The sequence below is a fragment of the Morus notabilis genome, unplaced genomic scaffold, assembly GCF_000414095.1.
Source record: "Morus notabilis unplaced genomic scaffold, ASM41409v2 Scaffold1564, whole genome shotgun sequence".
Lineage (NCBI taxonomy): Eukaryota > Viridiplantae > Streptophyta > Magnoliopsida > Rosales > Moraceae > Morus > Morus notabilis.
In genome coordinates, this window is record NW_010362183.1 from 328112 (window position 1) to 352891 (window position 24780).

Here is a 24780-nt window from a genome sequence, read left to right on the forward strand (position 1 = left end):
GATCCCAATTATTCCCAAGTATATGTTAATTTTATTGAAATTATTTCATTTCATAATAAAATAAAAATTAAATGCTTCCGCAACTTTCACGTGTCACTTAACATTTAAAATTTAACTGAGAAGGCGAAAAAGAGAGACATTAGCAACGGCTAATTATTCAAGAAGAAAATTTGTTATTTTAAAAATTTAGAAAGCATTTTATTACAAGATCAATAGTTCAAAGGGGACAAATGTAACTTGTCCTTATTATTTTGTTATGCGCGAATATTGTTTTTGAACAAAATCCAGGCATTGCTGTTGATATGGACTGATGCTAAACTAGAGGAGCAAGCCATTAATCTCTCTTTGATTATGTCGAATGGTCATTTGGCCGCATTTCTCTTTCTAATCTTGTACTTCTTCTGATATGGGCAACACTATTAACACAATCATAATTTATATCTTTTACATTGCAACACAGCAACAACTTCTATTGACTCTGCTTAGATATTTTGAGATGGAATTTACATATTGAACTGTTAAAAGAAACAATATTCAAGCAAACATAGAAGAGAGTCTATTGTGACTCTTAATTTTGGTGAAATTCTATTGACGGCATTCTCCCAAAACGTTAATTGACACAACTGACAAAACCAATTCTTGATGCTTTAAGCATCAGCGACTTTGGTGGCAATGATGGAGGCATATTTGGCAATTTCTTTTTCTGGGGATTGCTGAAGCCGGCCAATGACCGGGAACAACTCTGACGAACGAAGGAACTGTCTACATGGTGTGTGCGAACACATCTTCGCCAATGAAAACAGAGCTATCTTAAGAGGTGACTCGTTTAAGGCATCTTTCTTACTTGGATTCAGAGCTACTGCTGAACAGTCAGCCACCAACTTCAGTAAAGCCTGTAAATTACAAAAGTATCCAAGTAAAAAGCGAATTGTAGATTATTTATAACTTACGTATGTAGTAGGCAACAAAGTATTAAAGCGGCTAGAGAAATTAACAACCTCTAATGGGATGTTTGTTTCAAAGGTTCGTCCCTGGTTATAAATCATGGTTCTTAGTTCTTCTCTCACAAAAAAATTGAATTTTAAAAATCAGAATCATGAATCATGATTTTGAATCCATGAACCAAACGTCCCATAAGAGTGTAATTGGGCATTGCTTGATATAATATGTGAAAAGGCAAGGCAACATGTACACAAACCTGCATGGCTCCTTTGGATACAATGTCTTCACAAAGCTCGTTGGAGTTGCGAATAAGATTGCTTAATGCACCAGCAGCATTTGATTTGGTCTTGTCTTCTTCCGCTGAAAGCAATAAATTCCCAAGCTGAGGTATAGATCTTCTGAGCTCTCCGTACAATGTGTCATTATGGTAAGCAGCATTTCCAATCTGCCAAAAGAAGCCATGTATTAGAAGGCTCGTCTTTGGTTTGCCTTGTTTTCCTTTGTAAGAAAAATGTTGTTAATTCATTAAGACAGATCCTTATAGCAACATGTAATATAAATGTAATTTAAGAGATTCAAATCAAAATGTTTTGATCTTGCATAGCAACTGAACTTACAGCGAAGCATGCAAATTTTCGTGTGCGTTTATCTGGATCAGAACATCGGTCGATTAGAAGGCCAATGATTTGACATCTTGCCTGAAGCATGAAATTCAATAGAGTTCATGGTCGGAATTAATCTAGAACCCTTGTAAAGAACATGAAAAATGCGTAAAACCAATCTACGCATGCTTGTAACAGAATGAGTTTTATCTCCAATATCCACCACATAAGGACTAGTCTTTGTATCTTTACAAATCTTTGAAGCGTTTAAATGGTTTAGTCCAATAAAAATAATCAACTTTTCATTCCTTACCAGTGTACTATAAAAGTAGGAGCTATATCGACACATGTTGCCTAGAGCATTACAGGCTTTTGCACGTATGTTGGGATCTTCATGGACAAGAAATTCCTTCAAATGCTCCAAAATAGAAGCCCTGTTGATGAATTCATAGAATCCCTGAACACCAAAAAAGCCAAATTTAAGATTTTGGTAGTTTTTTGCATTTTCCAAGACTCCAGAAGTTGAAAGAAAATAGAGTACGGACCCTTTATACAAGAACAGTTCTTCAACCAAAAAATAATAATGATAAAAATAAAAGGCTAACCTTGTCCATTCGAGCTAAATCTGAAATAATCATAAGAGCATCTAGTGTGACTTCTTTCGGGCTTGAATAATCAAGCAACCTTCTCCACCGATTAGGATCCAACAGGCCTTTACTCACAAGTTGAACTGCAAGAGGGCGATAGTTTATCATTTTAGCAAGGAAGGCAACAGGCCTGCCCAAATCTTTTGACTCCATATGCTCCAAACATCGAAGAATAACTACAGGCACTCCCACCTGGAAACTTCAAAAGAAATGAAATGAGAAACGTATAGGTCTCTTGCTACTATTATGTGTCATGCTTCAGCACTTAAAGCTAAATCTGAACATAAAGATTTAGATATTTCTAGTTTTCCTCAATAGAATTAAAAAGAAGACACAAATTAAGAAACCCAACTGGAAGGAAGGTACAACTATTGAATAGTTGATAAGGTTGTTATGAACATGGGTTTTAAAATCATCCAGTTTCTTAGTGCTCTACACATGAGAATGAAACACCCTTCCAATCAAATCCGTTGCTGAGGGGAAAAAAAAAGAGGAATATTTACAAGAAAACCTTGAAAGAGAGAGGATTCAAGGTCTAACCTCTAAAAGGATTTTAATATACTTTCCCAACTCTTCCTCGATTACTTTCACCATGTCCTTGTCGTCGATGCACACCCTCCCACCTGGTGAACCCATATTGAGAAGGAAACCACTATTTACAGAAGTAGTAGCTGATGGCAAGCCTTGAGCATTCTGTATAGCAACAAAAGGAAATGCTAACAGATCAATTACAGCATTTATTATATCTCTGACTCCTTCCCTGCCTCCACCAGGCCCCGCCCAGCATTTTACTAGCTTGAGATGTACATCACCTATCAAGTCAGAAATGAGCTTAATATTTTCACACTTCACCATAACCTGTCTAAAAGTAGTTATTCCCCCGGAAAGACAGGGACATATTGATGAAACCGCCCACACTACTCCTACAGGGGATAGCCCAACTTGATCTTTTCTAGCTAACAAATCAATTAGAAGTATAGGGACGCCACTTTCGCACATCTGTTGCACGGCTAGTGGTCCACCCCACCTCAGCCTGGATTCTAACAAACCAACACATCCATCCTTAAGGCCGTGCCAATGTGAGAGGGAACCATTCGTAGTCACAGTACCCAGTTCATTTTCATTGCCTAATGAAATTTTGAGGCACTCGCAAAGTGTGGTGGTTCGAGGAATCAAAGGAACTGCTATTTCGGAGACAGAGGATTCCACAGAAGATCCGGTTTCAAGTGATAGAATGGAAGCAAGAGCCAACATGGCGGAGGCACTATGAGGTTGGAATGAAGTTTTCGTTCTGTCATCAGAAGTGAAATAGTGGGCAAGGACCATAAGTCGAGAAATCTGATTCTTTGGTGAAGTTGTAAGCATAAATAAAGCGGAGTTTCTTCCCGTTGCCTTTAAACATTGTGCAACTGTTGCAATGACAAGGCAAGAATGCAGAACCACGAGAGCAGGATTGGTTAATTTGCACTTCAAATTATTTGTTTGGCCCGTTTGTGTATCTTTACTGAAAGATGATGTAGAAAAAGATAATACAGAGAAAATCTCAGAAATAATAGTGCCATCCCCTCCACCACTGACAACAGTAGTTACCGGTAGGGAATTTGGCAGGCCACATAAAACGCCCGGGACAATTGCACTATGTAGACAGCACCTCAACAAGAGCTGAAACATGAAATAATAATTGTATTACCTTCCTGCTAAATACTCAAATGCAATGGCGTAATAATTATAAGAAAATGTTGAATAAGACTCTTTAACAGCTTTCTGATGTCAAAAGTATAAAAAATGGAAAGATTTAGTTGCTTTTTACATATGAAAATGCGTTCCCAAATTTTAGATAATAAAAACGTGAGTAAATACCTGAATCCCTGCACATAAAGAAGTCTCGAGACGTTGATGAAGGCAATAATATATAGAAACCTGTATTGACTTTGATCCAAGAAATGCTTTTGTCACTGCATCAGCAAAATTTGCTGATTCTGAGCCGTGCAATGAACCTTTCTCCTGATCACTAATGTCATGTCTGACAAAGGAATGATTTTGCATAGCACTTAGGGGAAATTGTTTGCCGTTTTCTATCATGTGTATAATTTCTGATGCATCAATCAATGACCAAATAGCTCGACAGGCTTCACAAGAAGCACGCAGCATCTCTGAAGAACCTGAGATGAGACTGGAGCCCGTAGTAGCTAAACAGAGACACAAACAGTCCACTAAACTGGATGTTTTAGCATGATCCAATATCTTTTTGAATGTCTCATAAGGAACAGAAATGACCTCGCGATCTGAACTCGAAGAAACTGCTTTTAGACCTTGGGCAACTGTAGATAACATAACAGTAATGCAAGCAGTGGACTCATACAAAACTCTTCCACATACATCTTCACTGCAATCAACAACCTACATTCTCAAGAATATGAGAAATCTAGAACTCAAATTGATTTCAGCTGTCACCATTCAGTAGATGTCACAAAAAGATTATAACCTGTGAAAAAATTTCGGCAAAAGCAACCCAGTGCCTGAAGTATGAACCAGTAATGCCCCTTCCTTTGTTGTCTACCAAAATTTTGATGATAGAGAAACTCTACAAAGAAATTGGATTTGCATCAGAGTCAGGCAAATGATGATCATACAAGAATGAAAAAAAAATGATTCAGCTCTTTTAATTCTGAAACTTGTTGAGCTTCTGGTTAAAATTCACAATAGATATGGAAAAACCTCTCAGAAGAGAGTTTAAAACTCTAAGGGGGGGGAGGGGGGGGAGCAAATATTTGTATTTGAGTGGAAAATAACGACAGCTAAGTTTATGAACTAAAGGAAAGATTATAAATAACAATAAGTTTGAAAGCTAAAGGTAAACAAAACACAGAAAATTGGAATAATCTTAACTGCTACCAATCATCCTCAAACCAGGAATAGGAAAGGTGCAAAATAGGAAATTATGGTTTCAAAATCTACAATTTCCTAAATGAAGCAACGAACCTTTGCTTTTAAGTTATTAACTTCAGATGATTTCAAGCCAACAACAGTTGCAGTAAAAACAAGAAGTGCATGTATTATTTCATCGAGCAGTCCACCGGAATGGATAGCGCCAGCTGCAACTAAGTTTGAAAGAATTCTTAACGACTGGATCGAACCATGAATGTCTTGATCCCTGTGAACATTCGGCAAAGAATCATGTGTTAAGGATATTTCTTTATAGGTGCATGAGGAAGTAAAATAACTAATGATATTGAGGCATGCAACTGAATACCTGCTAGGACTTGGTGATCCTCTAGACCATCTTTTCAGTGGCAGTAAAACATGTGCTAATGCTTCATTATCTTCGCCAATTATTTGTGCCCCTTGGATTGTACGTGAAGTATTTTCCAGTCTATCCAATATTTGGCTACCTGAAAGAACGTTAATCTTTAAGTTTACTTCATTCTATTACAGTTATGAAAATTAAGATAGTGAACCTTTAACTTATGCATATATTTAGTACATAAGAAGTGAAGAAAATCAGAAGCACGAAAGAGCAAGGAGGCCATAACACCTTTTTCAAAGAATTAGAAATTATCTACCTGGCTCTTTAACATCATTTGGTCCTGCAAATCCAGGAAAATCTTGTGGTGAGGAATTTCCCATGGTGGGATTAGGAGCCTGTAACTGAGTATCATTCTGATGGGTCAACCCATTTCCATTCTCTAAAGGAGTGGAAGACTTGATTTTACCTGATAGGGTAGTCAATAACTATAAAGAAAATAACTAAAAGCCTAACTATAAAGGACTATGAAACAGGATTGAAAGAAGCAAACCAGAGCTTCCTTGATCCCTCCAGGTTGCATTGTGCTCTCGGACAGTTGAAGAAAGCATATTCTGGAATTAAAAAAGTTTGGAAAAATACTTGGTATTAACATTTATGTTTCCATTTATACTCATGTTGCAAACTAAGAATCATAGTTGTCTTAACTAGATGTTCTCTAGATAGTAGCTATGATGGTAGATAGGTTGAGCAACAAGGGTTTGATACTATATTCTAGCTTCTAGATAATATGTAGACATGAAGAAATGTACAGACTCACCCTGGCCTCCAGTTCATCAGACGTTTCCTTAACAAAAGGGTGTTCAAGAAGAGCAGGCCAAGTCAAACGGTTTTGCGGTACCTGTTACCAATGTGTAGAAAAATAGAGAATTGGAAGTCACTAAAAAAGTAAAATTAAGACCATTGGTTGGAAGAAGAAAAGCTACTAATCATATGACAACCTTATTGAGTAATCCCTTCAGGAAACTTCTAAAACTCAGACTCATATTATCGGGATATTTGACTGGATCCTGGCATATTCTCAAGTAAAGTTAGCTTACACTTCTGAAACTTAAACTGCCAAAACTCATATTCTATTTGACAGAATTTACCTTAACAATGTGACGTATAAGTGCATATACAGAATTGGTATAAAATGGAGGCTGGCCAACAAATAATTCATACCTGTTTTGTCCATGTAAGTTGTAACTAGTTTCAGTGGAGATAAAAAGTGAAGAAACGGTGGACAAGAAGCAAATGATGATAAGCCAGTGGAATACAAAAGATTAAAAAAAAAAAAAAAAAAAAAAAAAAAAAGAGAGCATAAATTGATAGTTCTCCTTTTTCAATTTCCAAAAAAAAAAAAAGCATGATGCCGATTTTCCAAACAGATTAGGTTGGTGCTTGTTACAGGAGGTGCAAATTGATTCACACGTGTTTCAATTGGAAAAGGAGGGAGGGGGCGTTATCAACTGCTACAAGTACAAAGTCACGAAGTTTAGAACAAGACGATTTTCACTAAAATAAAAAGTAAAAAAAAAAAAAAAAAAAAAGTCTCTTAAAACCCCATGGCTTGAGATTATGAGGACCTGTATCCCATAGTTTTCTTCAAATATTGTTGGTGCAAAGCAATGTTTAAATTGACATTCAAAATCCGGCTTATGATTCTTTGAAGAAGAAGAAATAGTAATATAAGGCTGATCATCCCTTGCACATAAAGAACTATAGATGGAATAAATTACAACAAACAGCAAAGTCAACTGAAGTGAAGAGCTAGATAGAATTAGAAAACTTACCAAACTACTTTTCAAGTCAAAACAAGAAAAAATATAGCTATTAAAATCGAAATAGTCCACTAAAATATGAAGGAATTATTTTAAAACCAAAATAAAGAAGAAAAAAGGAGTTTTGCATACAATATAACTCCAAGAGACCATAAATCTGCAGTATGGTTGTATGGCTGTTCCCGTACAAGTTCCGGGGCCATATACAGAGGAGTGCCTGAAAAACAAAATGATGAAAACGTGAATTCAATATTATTTGGGCTTTCTAAGGCAGTTCACTAAGACTTGACAGTAATAGTTAACAGGGAAAGCAAGTATATAATTCAAATCCAGATAAAACAACCTTTTATGGATCTCAAAACAACAGTATTTGTGGACATTGCTCGTGCAAACCCAAAATCACAAAGCTGTAACCAATAAGGAAAATGTTAAGCTATCTGGTAAAACCACATGATTACAGAAATGCTACCCAAAAAACTATTTATATCTAAGCAGTTGTCATCCTGGTCACAATCAAAAAGTGATGGAATGAGTAATATAGCAGAAATAAAGGAATAATTAACTAGAAGTACATGTTTAATAGTAAAAGACTTCATAGCTTAGCCATCAACCTTAATAACGGACCCAGCACCAATGAGGATGTTCTGAGGTTTCATGTCACGATGGATAATGCGGTTGGAATGCAAGTAATACAATGCTCGCACCTGTAACACTCAACAGGTTTGAAAACGTAACAGAAAACAAAACAAAAAAATGTACAGCCAATTCCTGATGGACCAATTAAGTCAATTAAACTAATATTGAGATGCGACTGATATTGAGATACTCCTAGAGAAGAGTGTACCAACTGCTTTGCAATTGCTTGAACTTGTTCTTCAGGAAGGCACGTGTCATCCTCAAGAATCTCAAATAGCTCACCCTGTACATTAAGAAAGGCCATGATAAAGGATGCATCAAACTACATTCCAGAATAAGCTCAACAAATCTTCATTTTGTCTGCCATAGTTTCCATTAACAGTCCTGTGGGGGGTCATAACAGAATTATGGCGTCATTACCTGTGCAAATTCAGTCACAACACAAAATTCTTGTGGGCTTTCAAATGAATCAAGCATCTCAATGATGTTTTCATGCTTCAGCTTTCTAAGAATCTGTGAAACAAAGAGACTGCCATTACTAAACTCTCATAAAACCAGTAACAACATCAAGGAACTACAAGCTAAAAACTCGAGTAAAACGAAAATGGGACGGGACCGACACCTCAATTTCTTGTCTTAAATTTTGGATATCCTTGTCACTCTTCCCATGCTTCATAATAAATTTCATTGCAACAGTCTGAAAAAATAAAAACAAATAAATCTCGTCAACACAAAAGGAAAGTCAACAGAGAATGGCTAAGTAAAAAACAATTCGAAAAGGAAGAAATGGGGTACCTGGCCTGTGTACTTTCTCCTTCCCTTGTATACTTTCCCAAATGATCCTTCACCCACCAGTTCAATTACATGGTAATTCTCAACCCCCATCTTTTGCTTTGATTACAGCTATATTTATCTACCAAGTTTAACCCTGTTTGTTTAAACAGTTCAGATAGATACAATTGCACTTGACCCCTAAATATCAAGTTTGAAGTAGACTTTAAATAAAAAATAGTTTTCCATTTAATATAAGAACTTCAAACTCCATTTAAAAGGGTTAATGCAAAAATTTAGCTTAATTAACTGAAACTGAAAAGGCATGCCTAATTTGTTCAAAGCATTAAATGTTTTACCTAATTAAATCCAATTTTGCAATTGAAGTCCGAATATTTTAAGGATAAAAAAATAAAAATTGCAGTCTGAATTTTGAAACAACACCAAGAAAAATCTTATATGAACCCTCAAATGCACAGTGAATTGCAAAATAACCGATGTGAGAAATAGAAATGAGAGAGATGCAAATCTAATTCAAGCATTGAAACAGAAAAACCTGGATACCTAAAAAGAGGTTCGACCTCCGTCCCAATCGTTTTGGCTTTCAAACAACCTGAAACTTATCGCTAACAGATGCGTTTGGCGACTGAGAAAATGAAAGAAAAAAATATTATATCATTTGAATGATATTTCTCCAAACAGAAAACGCAAAGAAGAATTGAGCGGAATCTGAAAGAAACCAATAAGAGGAACAATGCTTCTAATTTGAGCAGAGGAAATCCGAAAGTAGAGAGAGAAAGAGATTTTTGAAGAGAGAGAGAGAGAGAGAGAGAGAGAGAAAGAAAAAGAGAGAGAGAGAGTTCTTTTTTTCCCGCCCGTGTTATTTTCAAGCTATTATTTTTTGAATAAATTTTCAAGCTATTATTTGATTTTCAACGTATTGGATATTTTGAAATAGTTTTATTTTGGTATGAAAATTAGGAACAGTTATACTGTTTTTGTTGGTCCCACCTGAGGCCGATGCATTGGTACGACTGAAATACAATCTTCACAGAACGACAGCAAAACCAACCAAACGACAACACATAAAAACGATACCATATTCACTGTAACGACCAGATCCCAAACATTTATTGGTGGTTTGGTACATGTATTAGAAACTATAGTGTTTTTCTCAAGGAATTTGAATAAAAAAAATTCATCCAAACGAACCCTTACTCTTTATAATCCAAAACTAACAAAAAGGACAACGTTAGATAAACAGACACGATAATAAATACGACATTATGCACAATAAAACGACAAAATCCTAAACATTTGAGCAAACAAAAGAAATTTCCCAAAAAAAACTCTTGCTTTGCAATTCTTTGGCTCTCTTCTCTTTCCCACTCCACTCGCTGCTGCTTACCAAAAAATTTCCTACCATTTTCTGTTTGGCTTCCAAGAAAACAATCCAGAAACGGGAAGTAATTTTCATTTTCCGATTATAATTAGTGGCTTTCATTTTCACTGCGCCCGTCATACCGATGAAGTGAAGAAAAAAGTCCTAAATTCGATATAATCGGAAAAAGAAAAGGAAGAAAACAGAAGATGGGTATTGAGTCGGAGGCGAGCAACTCGAAGTCAGCAACGGCGTCGTATGATGCTGCGGCGGCGGCGGCAGCGGCGGCGGGGGAGGGAGGGTGGAATAAGGCGAGAGGAATGGTGGTGAAAACGCTGGTGCTTATTGGAGGAGCTCTCTTGCTTAAACGCCTCACCAAGTCCACCACGCGCTGGGACCACGCGCGTCTCGTCTCACGCTCCCTCTCTGGCGAGAAGTTCTCCAAGGACCAGGCTTCTAGAGATCCCGATCATTACTTCAATTTCAGGTCCTCTTTTTTTTTAATTTTATCTATTTTGTTTTGGTATTTAATTGTTTTATCTTTCAAGAGGATTCTGTTAGTTTTATGTGAAAATCGAAAACTTTTTTTTCAATTATTAGAAAGAGAGTACTTTTATTGGAAGAAAAAGAGGAAAACAAGAAATCCAGAGTTGAAATATTGTTTAGTTCTTTGTGATAATCAGAAACCCATTTTTCTTTTCCCTTTCTTTGAAAAACATTGTTAGTTTTGGGTGAAAAGAAGGGGAATAAGAAATCCTTAAAATACAATAGGGAAGAAAAACCAAAGCTTTTTTTTTTTTTTTTTTTTTTTTTTTTGAAAACCCAAAGCTTTTTTTATAGAAACCCAAAGCTTTAATAGTGTAAAAATTTCATTATATGTGTTTTGCAGAATGCTAACATGTCCTGCAGCCGAAATGGTGGATGGCTCCAAGGTTTTGTATTTTGAACAGGTGGGGAAAATTGGCTGTTTTTTCTGAATAAAATTGTTCGGTTTTGAATGATCATGTCAGGCAAAAGTTGACTTGGTGAAGGGTTTTTCTTTTCTGTTTGTAGGCATTCTGGAGGACTCCTCAGAAGCCCTTTCGGCAGGTATGCTAATCGCTCATGATTCCTCTTTCATGGCTGTGTCAAAGGATCGTAACGCAGTCTTCAGTCTAGTTTCATGCGGATTTTCTCTTTAGAAGTGAACTGCATTGTTCAATAATGGGGACTTGTTTTCTTAATTGAATTCTAGCTGTTTCTGGTTGCAGAGATTCTACATGGTGAAGCCTTGCCCTAAAGAGTTGAAATGTGATGTTGAGGTGACCATTTACTCTTTTTTGCTATTATTAATTTTAAAGAACAAACCGCGTCTGTGCATTTCATTTCTAAGAGAAGTCATCTCTTTTATTAAATAGTAAGACGTTCTCCCTAGAAGTCATGTTTTTGATGAATGTAGGGTGTAACCACTTTGATGGTTATAAGTTAATTGTCACCAAATAAGACAAATTTTCGGTCACTGGTGTTCACTGGCCATGAATGTTGTTGATGGTAGATAAGCACTTGGTAATTTAATTTGTCCTCCCTGGGCAGCTAAGCACGTACGCCATTAGAGATGCAGAGGAGTACAAGAACTTCTGTGATCGCCCGAAAGACCAGCGCCCATTGCCTGAAGAAGTTATTGGGGTAAGGATTTATTCATTCGTATTAAAAGTAATGATCTTTGCTTATGAAATGGATGTGTTGGATTAACTAGGTTCTGTTTTGTACAAGTATTGTAAAGGACGCATCGTTCTCTGGTTTGTTTTACTTGCTAACTTAAGCTAAAGCACAAAAGAAAATGATTACCGCAATTTAGCATGATTTTTTTAAAAGAAGCACGTTCAGGCTAAGCGCGCTATGGGTTCACAAATACAAGATATACTGGAGCTTTGCTTGCACTGGGAGTTGGCACACTTTTAAAATGGGAGTAGCGAAACTAACTCAAATGCTAATTAAAGTTATATGAAGATAAAACTAATGTACTTTCTATATTTATTGTGTTGATCTTCCTCATAAGCTATTCTCATTCCTCGTTAACTTGTGATTTGATTCACATTATTATCCTTCATTGATTCTTCTTAGTTTTACTTACAAAGCAAGAAGGTAACTGAAAAAAGAAAGGTGGGATAAAAAGTTAAAAAACTGTATTTGTTATGCGGGCGCAGGATATTGCAGAACACTTAACAACAATACACCTCAAGCGTTGTGATCGCGGGAAACGCTTATATGAAGGGTCAACTCCACCTGTGGGGTTTCCTAATTCATGGGTAATTGCTTCTAAACCCCAACTCTGATAAGTTCCTGATTTTTTTCCTTCCCTCCAAATGCGTGGCGATGCATTTAATAAGGATAGGAAATTAACTTATTTTATCTGAAATAGTGGCAAGTCAAGTTTTGGTGTTACAGTTATGTTTTGTGTTTATGACAGAATGGAGCAAGCTACTGCACATCAGAACTTTCAATTTTGAGAAACAATGAAATTCATGTTTGGGATCGGGGCTATGACGATGACGGGAACCAAGTAAGTTTATCTGCTTTAGGTCCATTGAAATTGGCAATTGTAATTTGTCACAGTAGTGAAGAAAATTTCCTTTTGCTTTTGTCTTCCGTGGCAGGTTTGGGGACCAAAGGATGGCCCTTATGAATACAAGCCCGCACCTGCCTCTAGTAACAATGATATGTTTTCCCCTTTCAGTTTCCCTATTCAACAGTCCACGGAGAAGAGAATCGAGGGCTCATTTGTGTTGCGAGAATGATCATTAGTTTATAATCATGATATGTAAATTGTTTACTGCAATCTTGTCAATTTTGTTTTGTTGATATAGTCCTCGGTGTTAAATAGTTAGCAAGATTTCATAGTTGCTGGTGTTCTAGAAAGTCTATCAGAATTGTTACATGTTAAAGAAAACATCTCTATCATAGGGATTTGTTCATGGTGAGATATAATGAAGTTGGTTTTCGAATGAAAGCTCGACTGTGTAATTATTGCTACATCTTTCTGCACAAAGATGGAAAGAATTGAGGTTATTTCGGCTTTTTTTTTTTTTTTTTTTGGTTGAACTGGGGAGAAGGAGATCCAAATGCTAGACCTTAAAACTGATAGTAGGTGAAGAATTTACAACTAGATTGTTACATTTATTATCTACAAAATTCATAAATCAGTTATGTTGAGATAAATATTGATGCCCTTTAGTAAATTTCAAGAGATGAGTTGCATATGTTGGCAAATGCACTTGGAGCTTTGGTCTACAATAAATGAAATAGAATCATTGACATGGGCTTGTAGTTTAGAACTTAAGTCTCTGATATCAATTGTTGGAACGAGTGTGCAGGGAAATTTTAAAATTTAAATCAATGCCAAAGTTAATCAAGAACATGTTCATGATGTTATATAACATAAATACTAAAGATCTAAATCATACCTTTGGAGATTTAGGAAATAGCACGTCTGACATATCAAAGCGTTCCAAACAGCAACCGGAAGAGCCTTAACCAACTGGTCTTCTTTGTTATTCTTGTTTCCACGATCGGAGTGCGGATGGACACACGTTGTTCAATCTCCTCTTGGTATTCTTGAACTCTTTCCAACCACAAGAGAGCTAAAGGAAAAATCGTTCTTGAGAATTAAAACAATTTTTTCTCTCAGGAATCTTTTGCTAAATAGTCTCCAAAAAGTCTCTCAAGTGATTTAATGAATAATGTGACTTATTGGGCTATTTGTAGTGTTTATGAAGTCATATTTTTGTAACAATTAGGTTTTTCACAGTTTGTCTCACTTACAGAGTCAGTTTCGTCACGTCCGCATGTGCTACACGTTACAACCGGTTGACCGGTGACAGAGACGTGTTATAACTCACTGGTCGATCTGTCCTTCATGAACCGGTCGACATGTCTGAACTAGCAAAATTTGTTTTCCTAGTTTTCCAATGCAAGAAACTTGCACAAAGCCTCAATTTTGATTTAAGCAATCCAATAGAGAAGTTGTCAGATCAAAACAGTCATAATAGTCTTCCCATATTAAATAACTTTTGAAACAATAATTCAACCAATTTATCTAGAATTAATTTATCAATTAATTCACCTGATAAATCACTCATGAATTAATTAACTAGTCTCATATTAACTTTGAACATCATTTACGGAAATAACACAAGTTACCAATATATAAGAAATACACCGTATCGTAATAGGAAATTATGTGAGCTAGCAAAGGGACCCCTTGGACATATATAAATCAGGCTCTTATAATCACAACTCTACTTGTAAACCAACAAGTCTATCTCATGATTATAAAACTCTAGCGCTACTCCACTAAAAGTCTAGAGCTGCACTCTCGATTTATATAGTACATTTACAAAATTTTGATTAGTTCTCGTTCATGACTTAATATATTAATGTATCATCCCCATAGGATATCCATAATTGACTTGAAGTCAAGTTCCGTTTTACCTTCCTGATTGCATTTATCTTATGTTCCACTACTACACCATCAAAAAACTACTATTCATACCATTACAAATAGTAAACCATTAGATAGCATAGAGTAGTCTAATGGCCGAGCGCTCGTATTTTGTAATCCACTGATAATGCATAAGATGATATCATTGACTCTTTGTAGGAGCTATGGATTCCACTATCTATGAATAACTAATCTACGCATATACGAGTCATACCCCCAATGTACCGGTAAGCGTACTTTTACATAATATCAAGATGTCTCCCTTTGATACATTAAAAGATACAAGTCAAGCATACGGATTCATTATCCATCTCAGGATTAAGATGACAACATATAATTCGTCAAAAGTGAATTGTTTTATTCAAACAGAATTATTAATTAAAACAATTCAACTTTGGTCCGACCCAATATAGATTTCACTACTAGAAACTATATCAATGTCTCTAGCCATAGAGTCCCACCTCTGACGACCAAGACAAGTCGTCTTCGTTAAAAAGTAAACAACATAACAATCTTAACATGAATAAAGCGCTCAACTTTATTCCCTCGATTGTGGATCTTATGTTTTAGACTATCATCTTTAGATTCATGTCTTCCGCATGTTCTTCACATTATATACATAACTTAAAGATTTAAAATGATAGTCTCAGACTTTCAGTTTATTTATCATACATTCAACTAATATGAACAAAACAATGACAATGCATAGATATATGAAATAAATAAATCTTTATTAATAGTCAAAATGTCTCAAAGAACATCGTTACATTTATTTCTAAGGGCATAAACGCTAATAAAAAGATGCTACAAAACTATTCCAAAACTTAAAAGATGTTGTTAAGGTAAAAGTATAATCCACCGAGCGCAGCAGCACCAACAACAATCGCGATAGGAAGTGCCTTCCTGTGTCATTCAGAGTTCAGACATGATCATGTTAAGTGTTTTGGATATGGAACCGTGTTCACCAAAAATAAAGAATTGAGTAAATGCTTTACCCGATTGCTTCGTCTCTCTGTATCTGTGCTTTCCGAGCTTTTCGAACATCCTTGTCATTGTCATTTTTGGCCACGGAAGGCTGGTATGATCTAAACCTCCGTTTGGGAGCACCACAAACTGCAGACCACAGGAAACCAACAATCAGTCTTAGCAATTGCAGGCACATACATGATGAGATATATCAATCAAGGTAGGCCCGTGTGTGTTGCATTGTTTTAGCTTTCAAGTGTATTTGATTAGTAATACTAAGGTCCCGTATATTTCACCGATTCGAGTTTAAAATTCGAGTTTTGTTACAGTAAAAAACTCTCATAAACAGTCACATTTAACTTTTTTGCTACAGTAAAAAAACTCACATAAAGTCACATATCAACTTGAATTAGTAAACTAAACAGGTCTTAAAATTCCATACTTCAGAAAGCAAGACCTGTGATTCAAAATTAACAACGTATCACGTGTCAATACTTTATATTTGAATTGATGATTTTTTAGCTTTTGATTTCTGTTTTTCTTTCTACATTTGGTACGAGTAGAACTTCTTTCAAAATCACAATAACACCAAACTGAGATTATATTATATGAACCTTATTTTCAGTAAATACATTAGCTTAACAACAGTCATATTTCAAGAAGATGAATGGTCAACTACTGCAACTGCAGGTGGTAATGTCACAGGTATCGAGAATATGATCAAGACAATCACCACAACAGAGAATTCTATTTTCTTGACCACACGATTGAAACACTAGTATCAAACATATTATATTAGTTGGTTATCGAAAAATTAGTGCCACTAGTGTTATTTTCAAACTCCCCCCGTTCTGTCTAATTTTTAATTGCATCCTTGAAAAAAACCCAATTATTTTACATACAATGCCCGACTTTAAAAATAATAATAATAATAATAATAATAACAACGATTCCACTCATAGTTGAGTTGGAGGAGCATGCGCCCCATTTAAATTTTAAAATTTTCAATTTTTACCCAATTTTTTGAACAAATTTTAGTTGTCTCTATATTATGAGAAAATTCTATTTGTCCCTGCTAATTATTTATTTTTTTAATCCTATTTGTCCCTGCTCATTTATTGAAATGTATAAATATGTCATCATTTAATAAGAAATTATGTCTTTTTTAACAAATTAGCTTAAGTGGAGGTGGTAAATGTCATATATGTCAAGAACATTTAAAGAAAATAAAAATGAGACCGTAGTAACCAACCAAAAAAGATAAGAATAATATACCAGGACAGAAGTATTTGTCAGGCAGCTTCTCAAAAGGAGTTCTTTCATTGTATATATACCTGCCAAAAAAAAAATTTCAAAAATTAAAAAACCATCACCACTTTCTATTCTTTCAAAGAAAGAAAATTATCATCCTTTAATTTGCTAATTTAAATTAAGACATAATTTTATAATTATTTTTTAAAATTTTTTATTTTTATAAAATTTAAATTTAAAATTTAAATCAGTAAAATTAACAAAACCTACTATTTAATTCACAATTTGATCCGCAATTAACAGAACCTACTATTTTATTCAAAAATTAATAAATAAATAAATTTCTGTTGAAACTTTCTATTCAAACGTCGAAAAGAAATACCCGCAGTCGCGGCAAATGTAGGCCTGTTTGGAGGCGACGCGCATGGAGAACCTGGGAGAGGCGGAAACGAGAGGCCGAAGAGAAGAAGCATTCAAGAGCAGATTAAGTGATGAAGAGAAGAAGGAGGAGGAGGAGGACTTGAGAGCAAAGCGGTTGGAGGGTCGTCTCAGGCCGGCATTAGAATTGGGAGGTGGGGCCAAAACTGAGGCTTTTGCTGTAATGGGTGTCTGTATTTGCAACGCCATCATGATGATGATGATGATGATGATGAGTCCTAATTTCCTTTGGAATGAAAACAAGAAGAAGATAAGAGAAAGAAAGTGTTTGTAAGAAGAAGAAGAAGAAGAAGAAGAGTGTAGACTGTAGAAAGAGTTTAGATAGAGTGGGTGGACATACATCGAACGTGGCTTGCACACTCCCCACATAATGAAGCTGAAAGCTCCTCCGTTCCTTTATTTACTTTTTTTTTTTTTTACTCTTTTTTTTTTTTAAAGAAATTACTCATTTGTCAAAATGACGATTTTGTTCCCATAATGAACATATTATGCAAAGAGAGAATAATTGTGTGAAAAGAATTTGAAACAAAAATGAGGATAAATTTTATAAATAACTCTAAACTATGTTGTTTGTGTTAACACGTCTTTTAAATTTTAAAATGTATATGTTGTGCTCTCTGATTTATAAAACATTTTTAGTTTCACTTTCACTCTTCTATTAAAATCCATCTATTTTTTTAATGGAAGAGTATGTGATATGCACATGATCATTTGTCAAAATGACGATTTTTTTCCCATAATGAACATATTATGCAAAGAGAGAATAATTGTGTGAAAAGAATTTGAAACAAAAAAACAGAGGATAAATTTCATAAATAACCATAAACTATGTCACTTATGTTAACATGCTCCTTAAACTTTAAAATGTATATATTGTGCCTCCTAATTTATGAAACGTCTTTAGTTTCACCATTCTATTAAAATCCATCCTTTTTTTTTTTACGGAAGAGTATGTGATAATATATATGCACACAATGAGAGCAAAATTGTCAAATCCTTTTAAACACTAAAGTATATTGAATTAGGGTTCCTCTTTCCCGCTAGGGAAGGAAACTCACCAAAACAAGAAAAAAAACAAAAAACAAAAAACAAAAAAAAAAACTAGCATACACACTCTGTGCTGTGGCATGGAGTCTTATTTGTTGTTTGCTTGTGTGATTGATGATTCGTCGATTTAGACAAAAACAAGACCCTATGACATAAATTCTTTTTTTTTTTTTTATTGAGGTGCTATGAAAAACTAAAGTAAAGGTCAAAATGGGGCACAATTAAAATGTTCTTATAAAAATGACCACTATTAAAATTTTTGAATGAATAAATTAAAGTCTCGTTCTTTCCATTCGTTCAAATTGAGAATTTGAGTTAAAAGTGAATTCATGTGAGATAAAACACCAGAACAGAAAAAACTAAATTTGAGTTTTTGTAATAAAAAATATTGTAACAAAACTTGAGTTGTAATTTGAACGAGCAAAATGTAAAACTTCAAAAATTAATATGTGACTCCACTCTAGCATCGCGTGGCTCTTCTACTACCGTCAAGCTTTCTCTTATAAATCACTTTGCTTGCTTTTATGTTTCTATTGTAAGGATCAAGTAAACAATGAGTGCGTTTGGAATTGGTTTCAAAATGATTTTATTTTCAATAAAAAGTAAAAATGAGATTGTCTTGAGAATCATTATGAGACCGATTCTAAAATTGCGTTTGGTTGATTTTTTAAGAAATTATTTGAGTATAATAAAAAAGTAAAATCGTATTTATTAATTAATATATTATAATATTATTGATAAGTAAATGAAAATAGAAAAACGAAAATAATTTTTAATTTTTTTCTAATTCCTTCACAAAAATCATTTTTACTGTTTTCATTTTTAAAATAATTTACTAAACAAACGTCGTTTCCTTTTCATTTTTATTTTTTCTTTTCAAAATACGTAAAAATTATTTTTAACACAATGTGTGTAGTCATGCATCAACGATAGCTCAACGCATCAGGATTAAGCATAGGACAATAAAGACCCGCCAAGAAGATGTGAAATAGGAGGGAAAAAAAAAATAGATCGATTCTAAACTTAGCGTCGGATTACATAATCACATTAATCTCTGGAAATAGGAAACAAGAAATGCTTCCACCAAGAGATTTTACACCGACCCTTCAGATAAAACTATCAACCGACACAGGCAAAACTACAATAAAAATACATGAATAAAGGAGACACATGAGGCTGCAAAAGGGAGTACATATCAAATCTGTTGATTTTGGAAGGATCAAAATTTACACTTCAATGACTAATAGAAATTATATTACAACAAACTCTTCTAAGCTTTGCAATCCTGGAACTAAGGCAAAGAATGTGGGAGTTCCTACAATCCCAAGAACATAAAAGGCAATGGCTTCTACCAAGGTTTCAAGTCACCCACAGGCCCTGCAGTCCAGTTCAGGATTTTCTCCCCCGGCTTCAAGAAAACGCTCGAGTCATGTGGCAACTTTCTCGCAAGTCCATTCAGAACTTGATGGAACGCGTCGCGTGGCTGAGCAGGGTAAGGGAATAACATTGCTTGCTTCATTGAAGGGTTAGCGAGCAATCTCTGTTTCCTTAATATAAGATCCAGTGGGATTGAAGTGAGTATGGTATCCAAGTTGGGCACATCCTTTTCATCCACAAACACCCCAATTTCCTCCCAGGGAATTGCATCGGCAAAGGGTAGAACAATGTCATCTGCTATGATAACGGGAATGCAACCGAAAATCACAGCTTCGACTAATCTCGGGCTCCACGGAGCCCAGCCAAGCGGGCACAAACAAAAGACTGCCCGTTGCATGTCCTCATAGTAAGTGGTTGGGTGCTCTGTGGAAATGTCGAATAAAGGATTATCCTTGAAGTTCTCCCATACTGCTGCCCGTGCACCTCTAGGAAATTGTAAACAAAGTTAGACTTAGGATCTCTTTGACAAATATATTTCAAGTTTAAGAACATCTAACAAAGTATGGCAGGCAGAAACCATTTACTTTTTTCTCCTAACTTTTGGTCAGTTGGGTTAGTTTGGTGGTTTGAAACTTCAATAACTGCCATCTAACCCAATTAAGAAAAAGACTTCCCAGCCGACCAAATTAAACCAATTCTTGAAAACCAATCAGTTTGATTTAGTTTAACTCATTTTTGTAATTTGATCGTTTCACCCTAGTACAAACAATTAAAAAGCTTGTAATAAACTATCTCTGATCCTGCTGTAACCTAAGTTCTGGTTTTAGGTTTGGTAATAAGAATTACCTGGCATAGTAACCACCTTCTGGGTCATTTCCAACATCATAAAACAAGCCCCGGAAGTAGACAAAAATGGACCTAGGAGTTTTCTCAGGAATCAAATGCGTTTGCATTTTCTGCGGAGGTGCATAAGGGGGAATAGTAATCGAGCCCTCTTTCAAGCAAACATGATTCCGTTGCCCAAAAGTTTGAACCAAGGTAGCACGTTGAAGTAAGGAAAGAATTCCTCTTTCGATTGCCTTCTCCTCCTGCAACAATATCCGTGAATAAGCAACATTAATATCACTCAACCACATAACTATAACAACAAAAAACAAACAACACCTTATTATTACATTCAACATATTAGATACATCAACAAAGATTAAATGTCTAAACCCTAAGGATCAAAGCCAACTAGTTGAAATACACATTGGCCATTAAATAAGGATAAAAGAAAACGTAAAAGAAGGATAGAAACACAGCTTCTCACTTGATAATGGAAGCATGCTCCAAAGTCATGAGGAACCACAAAAAAGTGATCAGCCCCTTCAGTCCGATTCCAATAAGGCCAGTTTGATGAAATAAGTTGAATTGCACTTCTCATCATTCGCGGCGACTTGAATGGCAATGGGAGACCATTTGGTGTGAGGTCACAAGTGGTGTATACCGGGGTGTAAAACCAATCAGCTTCTTCCGGATTAAGGGTTCGAACAGGACTGGATAAGAGAAACCGATGCATGAAAATTTCGGCCGCAAACATGTGGGTGAGGCATCTGGGGTCCTTCTGCAAAATCTTCTTGTTGTATTTGCTCGGAAGTTCATACACGAAAACTTTCAATCTTCCAACTGGATCATCCTCCAAGACATCACCAGCACTACCTAAATTCATTGAAATTGCATACTTAGAGCCAGTTTGGTATTGCTTTACAATCCTTAAACGATACAAGTAACGTGTTTTGTAAAAGTGCACAAAAGCACTTTGCATAGTCATGAACGCACTAATTAAATTCTTTTACTTGGAATTTTCTTCAACTTCTACTTTTTCTAAGCCAAATTAGTGGTTTCAAAGCTGAGCCTTAAAGTCCTATATTCAACTTCACCACAGATCATAAGTTTCAATAGCTTCCAAGTACAGAAAGTTAGAATTCAGTTACAGCAACAATATCAGATGGAAAATGACTTAATTTATAAAACTACAAAAATGGTTAGTTCAATTTCTTTTTATTGTTGCAAAATATTTGATAACTATAACAACTTCATCTGATAGGATAGCTACTTTAACTTTCAAGTAAATCATGAACAAATATATAAGAGCCATAATTTGCTCAAAATATTACATAAGCCATGGTACACGACAGCAAATTTTAGCAAAGCAGATCATTTATGCAATTAAAGTTTCGATCTTGATTAGCCGATCCAGCGACAATGGAAACGATTAAGCCCTCAACTAATCAAATCCCAAAAAATCCACATTAATTAAGACAATGACCAGAAAAAAATGAAAATAAAAATGAACACGAAAACTGAGAAACCCAAAAAGAAGCCAAAAGAAGGAAATCCAAAATCGCACCTGAAATTCTCTCCGTGGGTTGTGTTCTTCGGCGGCCCCAAGCGGCAATCTCCGAGACCAAGGAAGAACAAAGAAGCCCCAAAAGAACCAACTTGAGAACACCCATTTTCTTTAACTGTAAATCCACAAAGGAAAAAAAAACAAAAAACAAAAAAACAAACAGCGGGTTTTTTCAAATCAAGAGTGGAAATGGGCAAATGGGTTTTTCAGGATTCTGCTCGTGGATCATATTATTGAGCAGATCGAGGAGAGAGAGAGATGGGTGGGTGAAGTTGGTTTTGGTGGGTATTGAAAAAGAGCTTCTTCTTCTTCTTCTTCTTGTGTAGTCTGAGTTGGTTGCGTTGAGGAAGAAGCTTCAAGGCAACAAACCCACCTGGTCAAACCACTTTTGTTTTGAGCCTAGTTTGTTTTGGAGATTTGAATTTTTTATTTTAGTTGATATGTATTATTTTATTAGAGTTTTTAATTATAATCAAAAAATTTAAATATAATATTTTTTAAAAAATTTTAATTAATAAAAAAAATATACGTGACATTTTTTAAAAAAATTTTTAAAATTTTTAATTATAAAAATTTAAAATTTAAATCGATAAAATAAACATAATTATAATTTTATGCTTATTCATCTCAAAAAAAAATTATATAGAGCCAATTGACATAAAATTACAATAACTTAAAGTTCAAATTACATTTATAAAATTATAAATAATGTCACGCCATTATTTTTACTGATCATGTCATGTTATCATTTAATTATTATTCTAGACCTATCTCAATAAAAAGAGGGTTTTGAACAATTTTTATGTCTATAGCCCTTTCAAAGTTAGGGGACAATTGAACCAAAATATCATTTAATTTTTTTTTTTAAGTAGAAGTCTCTCCGAATTAAATTTTGATAGAATTCAAAAAATATCCCTTAGTTTTATCAAAATACCCAAATGCTCTCTAAGTCTTAACTAAATTAAAAATGTTTTCGTTTTTCTGCTAGGTTTAACAAACCTTTTAACTGCTCCCTTAGCAAAACTAAAAGTAAAAGAACCAGTCTTTTTTTGAGATGTCCAAAATGCCCTCAATAATACGGTATTATTCAAACTTTTAAGTAATTTAAATTTAAATGAGATATTTTTAAATATTTTATTTTTTGAATATTAAAAACATATCTAAAAAGCATTTTAAAATTATTGACTTTTGGTTATAATTAATAATTAAAAGAGTAAAAATGGCGATTTTAAGACTCCAAGATACAAAAATATTATTTTTTAAACATCAAGATACCTTTTTAACATTACTAAAAAAAATATACAACACTAAAGTTATTTTTTTCGTAGAACATATAGTATTAAAATGATTTTTCATATTTTTTTAGAGGAGAATATAGTAAATAGTATATTTATAAAATTAAATTACGTAAATAACAAATTTTAGAATTATTTAAAATAAATAGTAATTTACATAGTAAATGAGTTATTTACGGTGTAAATAGTTCATTTACGGCTTGTAAGAATATTTTTTCACGTAAATTTTCTTTTTACAACTAGTTAAAAGTTTTTTCCCACGTAAAATTTTTTTTAAGATTTTTTTAAGATGCAATTTATCGTTTACCACACATAAATGAATCATTTACTATTAAACTCGATTTACTTCAAATAATTTTAAAAATCTACTATTTACTTAATTATTTTTAAAAATATGCTATTTACTATAATTTTTTTAGATCCTTTATGGTGCAACCTGTACTTTGCTTCACCGATAGAGCACACTATTTTTATCACCATTCGATTGTAAATTGATAGTGAAAGATGATAGTGGCTTAGTTTGGTAATGCTGTGAATTTTAAAAAAAGTGCTTTTAGCTGTGCTGAAAAAAAAAACAGCTGTTCTAAGAAGTAGCCTAGTGTTTGGTAAATTGTAATTATAGTAGCTGTACTGGTTCTAAAATCAATAAATAGCGTTTGGTAAATTTTTAAGTAGAATTGCTGTAGGTATGTAAAATGACCAAAATAGACATGATATAAAATTTAAATATATATAATTATTTTTTATATTTAAAAATACTTGTTTAACTTTAAAAACACATAATGTTTTGATTTTAAATTTTTTAACAATAAATTTATGATAATTAATTCTCTTTTTTTTTTTCATTTCTTCATTCACAATATAATTACAACTAAAAGAAGCATTAGTGACAATTACTCAGGGACAGTTGTAGTCTTCGGGTTGTGGAATTGTTTTTGACATAGAACTTTGCCTTCTTAAAAATATCAATTGGCCCTATCGCCTTTTCCTAAAAAATTATACCATTCTATTCCATCCACAGAGACCAAAGTATAAAGGCTCACAAGGATAAAAAAAACCAACTGAAAAGAAAACGTGTAACTGAATGAATGAATATATGCAACCACTTTTACATTTGTCCGTGAGTAGAAAAAAAATCAGAATGTAAGGTACATAAAAATCAAAAAAATCATCATCATCATCCACAAGTGCTATCCGTTGTTGTGATGCAGAAAATGATCCATCATACACAATAATCCTCTGAAAAAACTAAACAAAGTACAAACATAAAGAAAACAAAGACTAACCAGTATGGCATCATTTGATTCCATACGACCAAAATCCTTGACAACTGAGGTGATAGTTTGAATTGCGTGATACATTGTATAATTAAGTTAAAAGCAAGGAATCACAATGAGCAAGAATGTGGGATGATGCTACAATAAAACGGCTCGTCATCGTTCTACTTGGTTATCGGACGGCGGCGACTCCACGACTGGAGGTATGCAA

General features: G+C 34.4%; 4 protein-coding genes across 5 annotated transcripts; 1 reads left to right on the forward strand and 3 right to left on the reverse strand.

Moving 5' to 3' along the window:
- Positions 1-497: 497 nt before the first annotated feature.
- LOC21394872 (serine/threonine-protein kinase TIO) lies at positions 498-9392 on the reverse strand. Its single transcript, XM_024167630.1, has 23 exons — positions 9230-9392; positions 8690-8822; positions 8517-8591; positions 8315-8407; positions 8103-8177; positions 7870-7962; positions 7602-7665; positions 7391-7475; positions 6587-6659; positions 6437-6505; positions 6256-6336; positions 5989-6049; positions 5755-5904; positions 5445-5583; positions 5174-5345; positions 4677-4775; positions 4052-4591; positions 2732-3853; positions 2150-2383; positions 1858-2001; positions 1560-1640; positions 1199-1387; positions 498-893 (listed from the first exon to the last, which is right to left on the reverse strand). Exons 2-23 carry the CDS (start codon positions 8777-8779, stop codon positions 648-650), a joined length of 3975 nt encoding a protein of 1324 aa, XP_024023398.1. The 5' UTR covers positions 8780-8822; positions 9230-9392; the 3' UTR covers positions 498-647.
- A 654-nt stretch (positions 9393-10046) lies between these two features.
- LOC21394873 (chromophore lyase CRL, chloroplastic) lies at positions 10047-13085 on the forward strand. Of its 2 annotated transcripts, none has more exons than XM_024167639.1 (8): positions 10047-10533; positions 10936-10996; positions 11100-11135; positions 11297-11347; positions 11619-11711; positions 12227-12334; positions 12496-12588; positions 12683-13085. In XM_024167639.1, the coding sequence occupies exons 1-8, from the start codon at positions 10256-10258 to the stop codon at positions 12821-12823; spliced, it is 861 nt and encodes a 286-aa protein (XP_024023407.1). In that variant the 5' UTR covers positions 10047-10255; the 3' UTR covers positions 12824-13085. The 2 variants fall into 2 exon arrangements, with proteins under 2 accessions (XP_024023407.1, XP_010099552.1); XM_010101250.2 differs by having other exon boundaries at positions 12233-12334.
- A 2194-nt stretch (positions 13086-15279) lies between these two features.
- On the reverse strand, positions 15280-17533 carry LOC21394874. Its single transcript, XM_024167642.1, has 4 exons — positions 17126-17533; positions 16768-16826; positions 15522-15639; positions 15280-15429 (listed from the first exon to the last, which is right to left on the reverse strand). Exons 1-4 carry the CDS (start codon positions 17521-17523, stop codon positions 15351-15353), a joined length of 654 nt encoding a protein of 217 aa, XP_024023410.1. The 5' UTR covers positions 17524-17533; the 3' UTR covers positions 15280-15350.
- Positions 17534-19224: 1691 nt separating this feature from the next.
- On the reverse strand, positions 19225-22389 carry LOC112092187 (probable beta-1,4-xylosyltransferase IRX10L). The gene is made up of 4 exons (XM_024167627.1): positions 21998-22389; positions 20918-21306; positions 20452-20693; positions 19225-20090 (listed from the first exon to the last, which is right to left on the reverse strand). The coding sequence occupies exons 1-4, from the start codon at positions 22101-22103 to the stop codon at positions 19577-19579; spliced, it is 1251 nt and encodes a 416-aa protein (XP_024023395.1). The 5' UTR covers positions 22104-22389; the 3' UTR covers positions 19225-19576.
- Between the last annotated feature and the right edge of the window lie 2391 nt (positions 22390-24780).

Excerpts from the sequence above, each read along its gene's own strand:
- LOC21394874 (XM_024167642.1), bottom strand. The coding sequence starts at position 17,523 with ATGTATGTCCACCCACTCTATCTAAACTCTTTCTACAGTCTACACTCT. Across the intron at positions 15,640-16,767 it reads TGACAAATACTTCTGTCCTG|TTTGTGGTGCTCCCAAACGG; the intron begins GTATATTATTCT and ends TGTGGTCTGCAG. Across the intron at positions 15,430-15,521 it reads CAGAGAGACGAAGCAATCGG|GAAGGCACTTCCTATCGCGA; the intron begins GTAAAGCATTTA and ends TGAATGACACAG.
- LOC21394872 (XM_024167630.1), bottom strand. The coding sequence starts at position 8,779 with ATGGGGGTTGAGAATTACCATGTAATTGAACTGGTGGGTGAAGGATCA. Across the intron at positions 8,408-8,516 it reads ATTTAAGACAAGAAATTGAG|ATTCTTAGAAAGCTGAAGCA; the intron begins GTGTCGGTCCCG and ends TTTGTTTCACAG. Across the intron at positions 894-1,198 it reads TATCCAAAGGAGCCATGCAG|GCTTTACTGAAGTTGGTGGC; the intron begins GTTTGTGTACAT and ends TGTAATTTACAG.
- LOC112092187 (XM_024167627.1), bottom strand. The coding sequence starts at position 22,103 with ATGGGTGTTCTCAAGTTGGTTCTTTTGGGGCTTCTTTGTTCTTCCTTG. Across the intron at positions 21,307-21,997 it reads ACCCACGGAGAGAATTTCAG|GTAGTGCTGGTGATGTCTTG; the intron begins GTGCGATTTTGG and ends CAATGAATTTAG. Across the intron at positions 20,091-20,451 it reads GAAGGTGGTTACTATGCCAG|AGGTGCACGGGCAGCAGTAT; the intron begins GTAATTCTTATT and ends ACAATTTCCTAG.
- LOC21394873 (XM_024167639.1), top strand. The coding sequence starts at position 10,256 with ATGGGTATTGAGTCGGAGGCGAGCAACTCGAAGTCAGCAACGGCGTCG. Across the intron at positions 10,534-10,935 it reads GATCATTACTTCAATTTCAG|AATGCTAACATGTCCTGCAG; the intron begins GTCCTCTTTTTT and ends TGTGTTTTGCAG. Across the intron at positions 11,136-11,296 it reads CTCAGAAGCCCTTTCGGCAG|AGATTCTACATGGTGAAGCC; the intron begins GTATGCTAATCG and ends TTCTGGTTGCAG.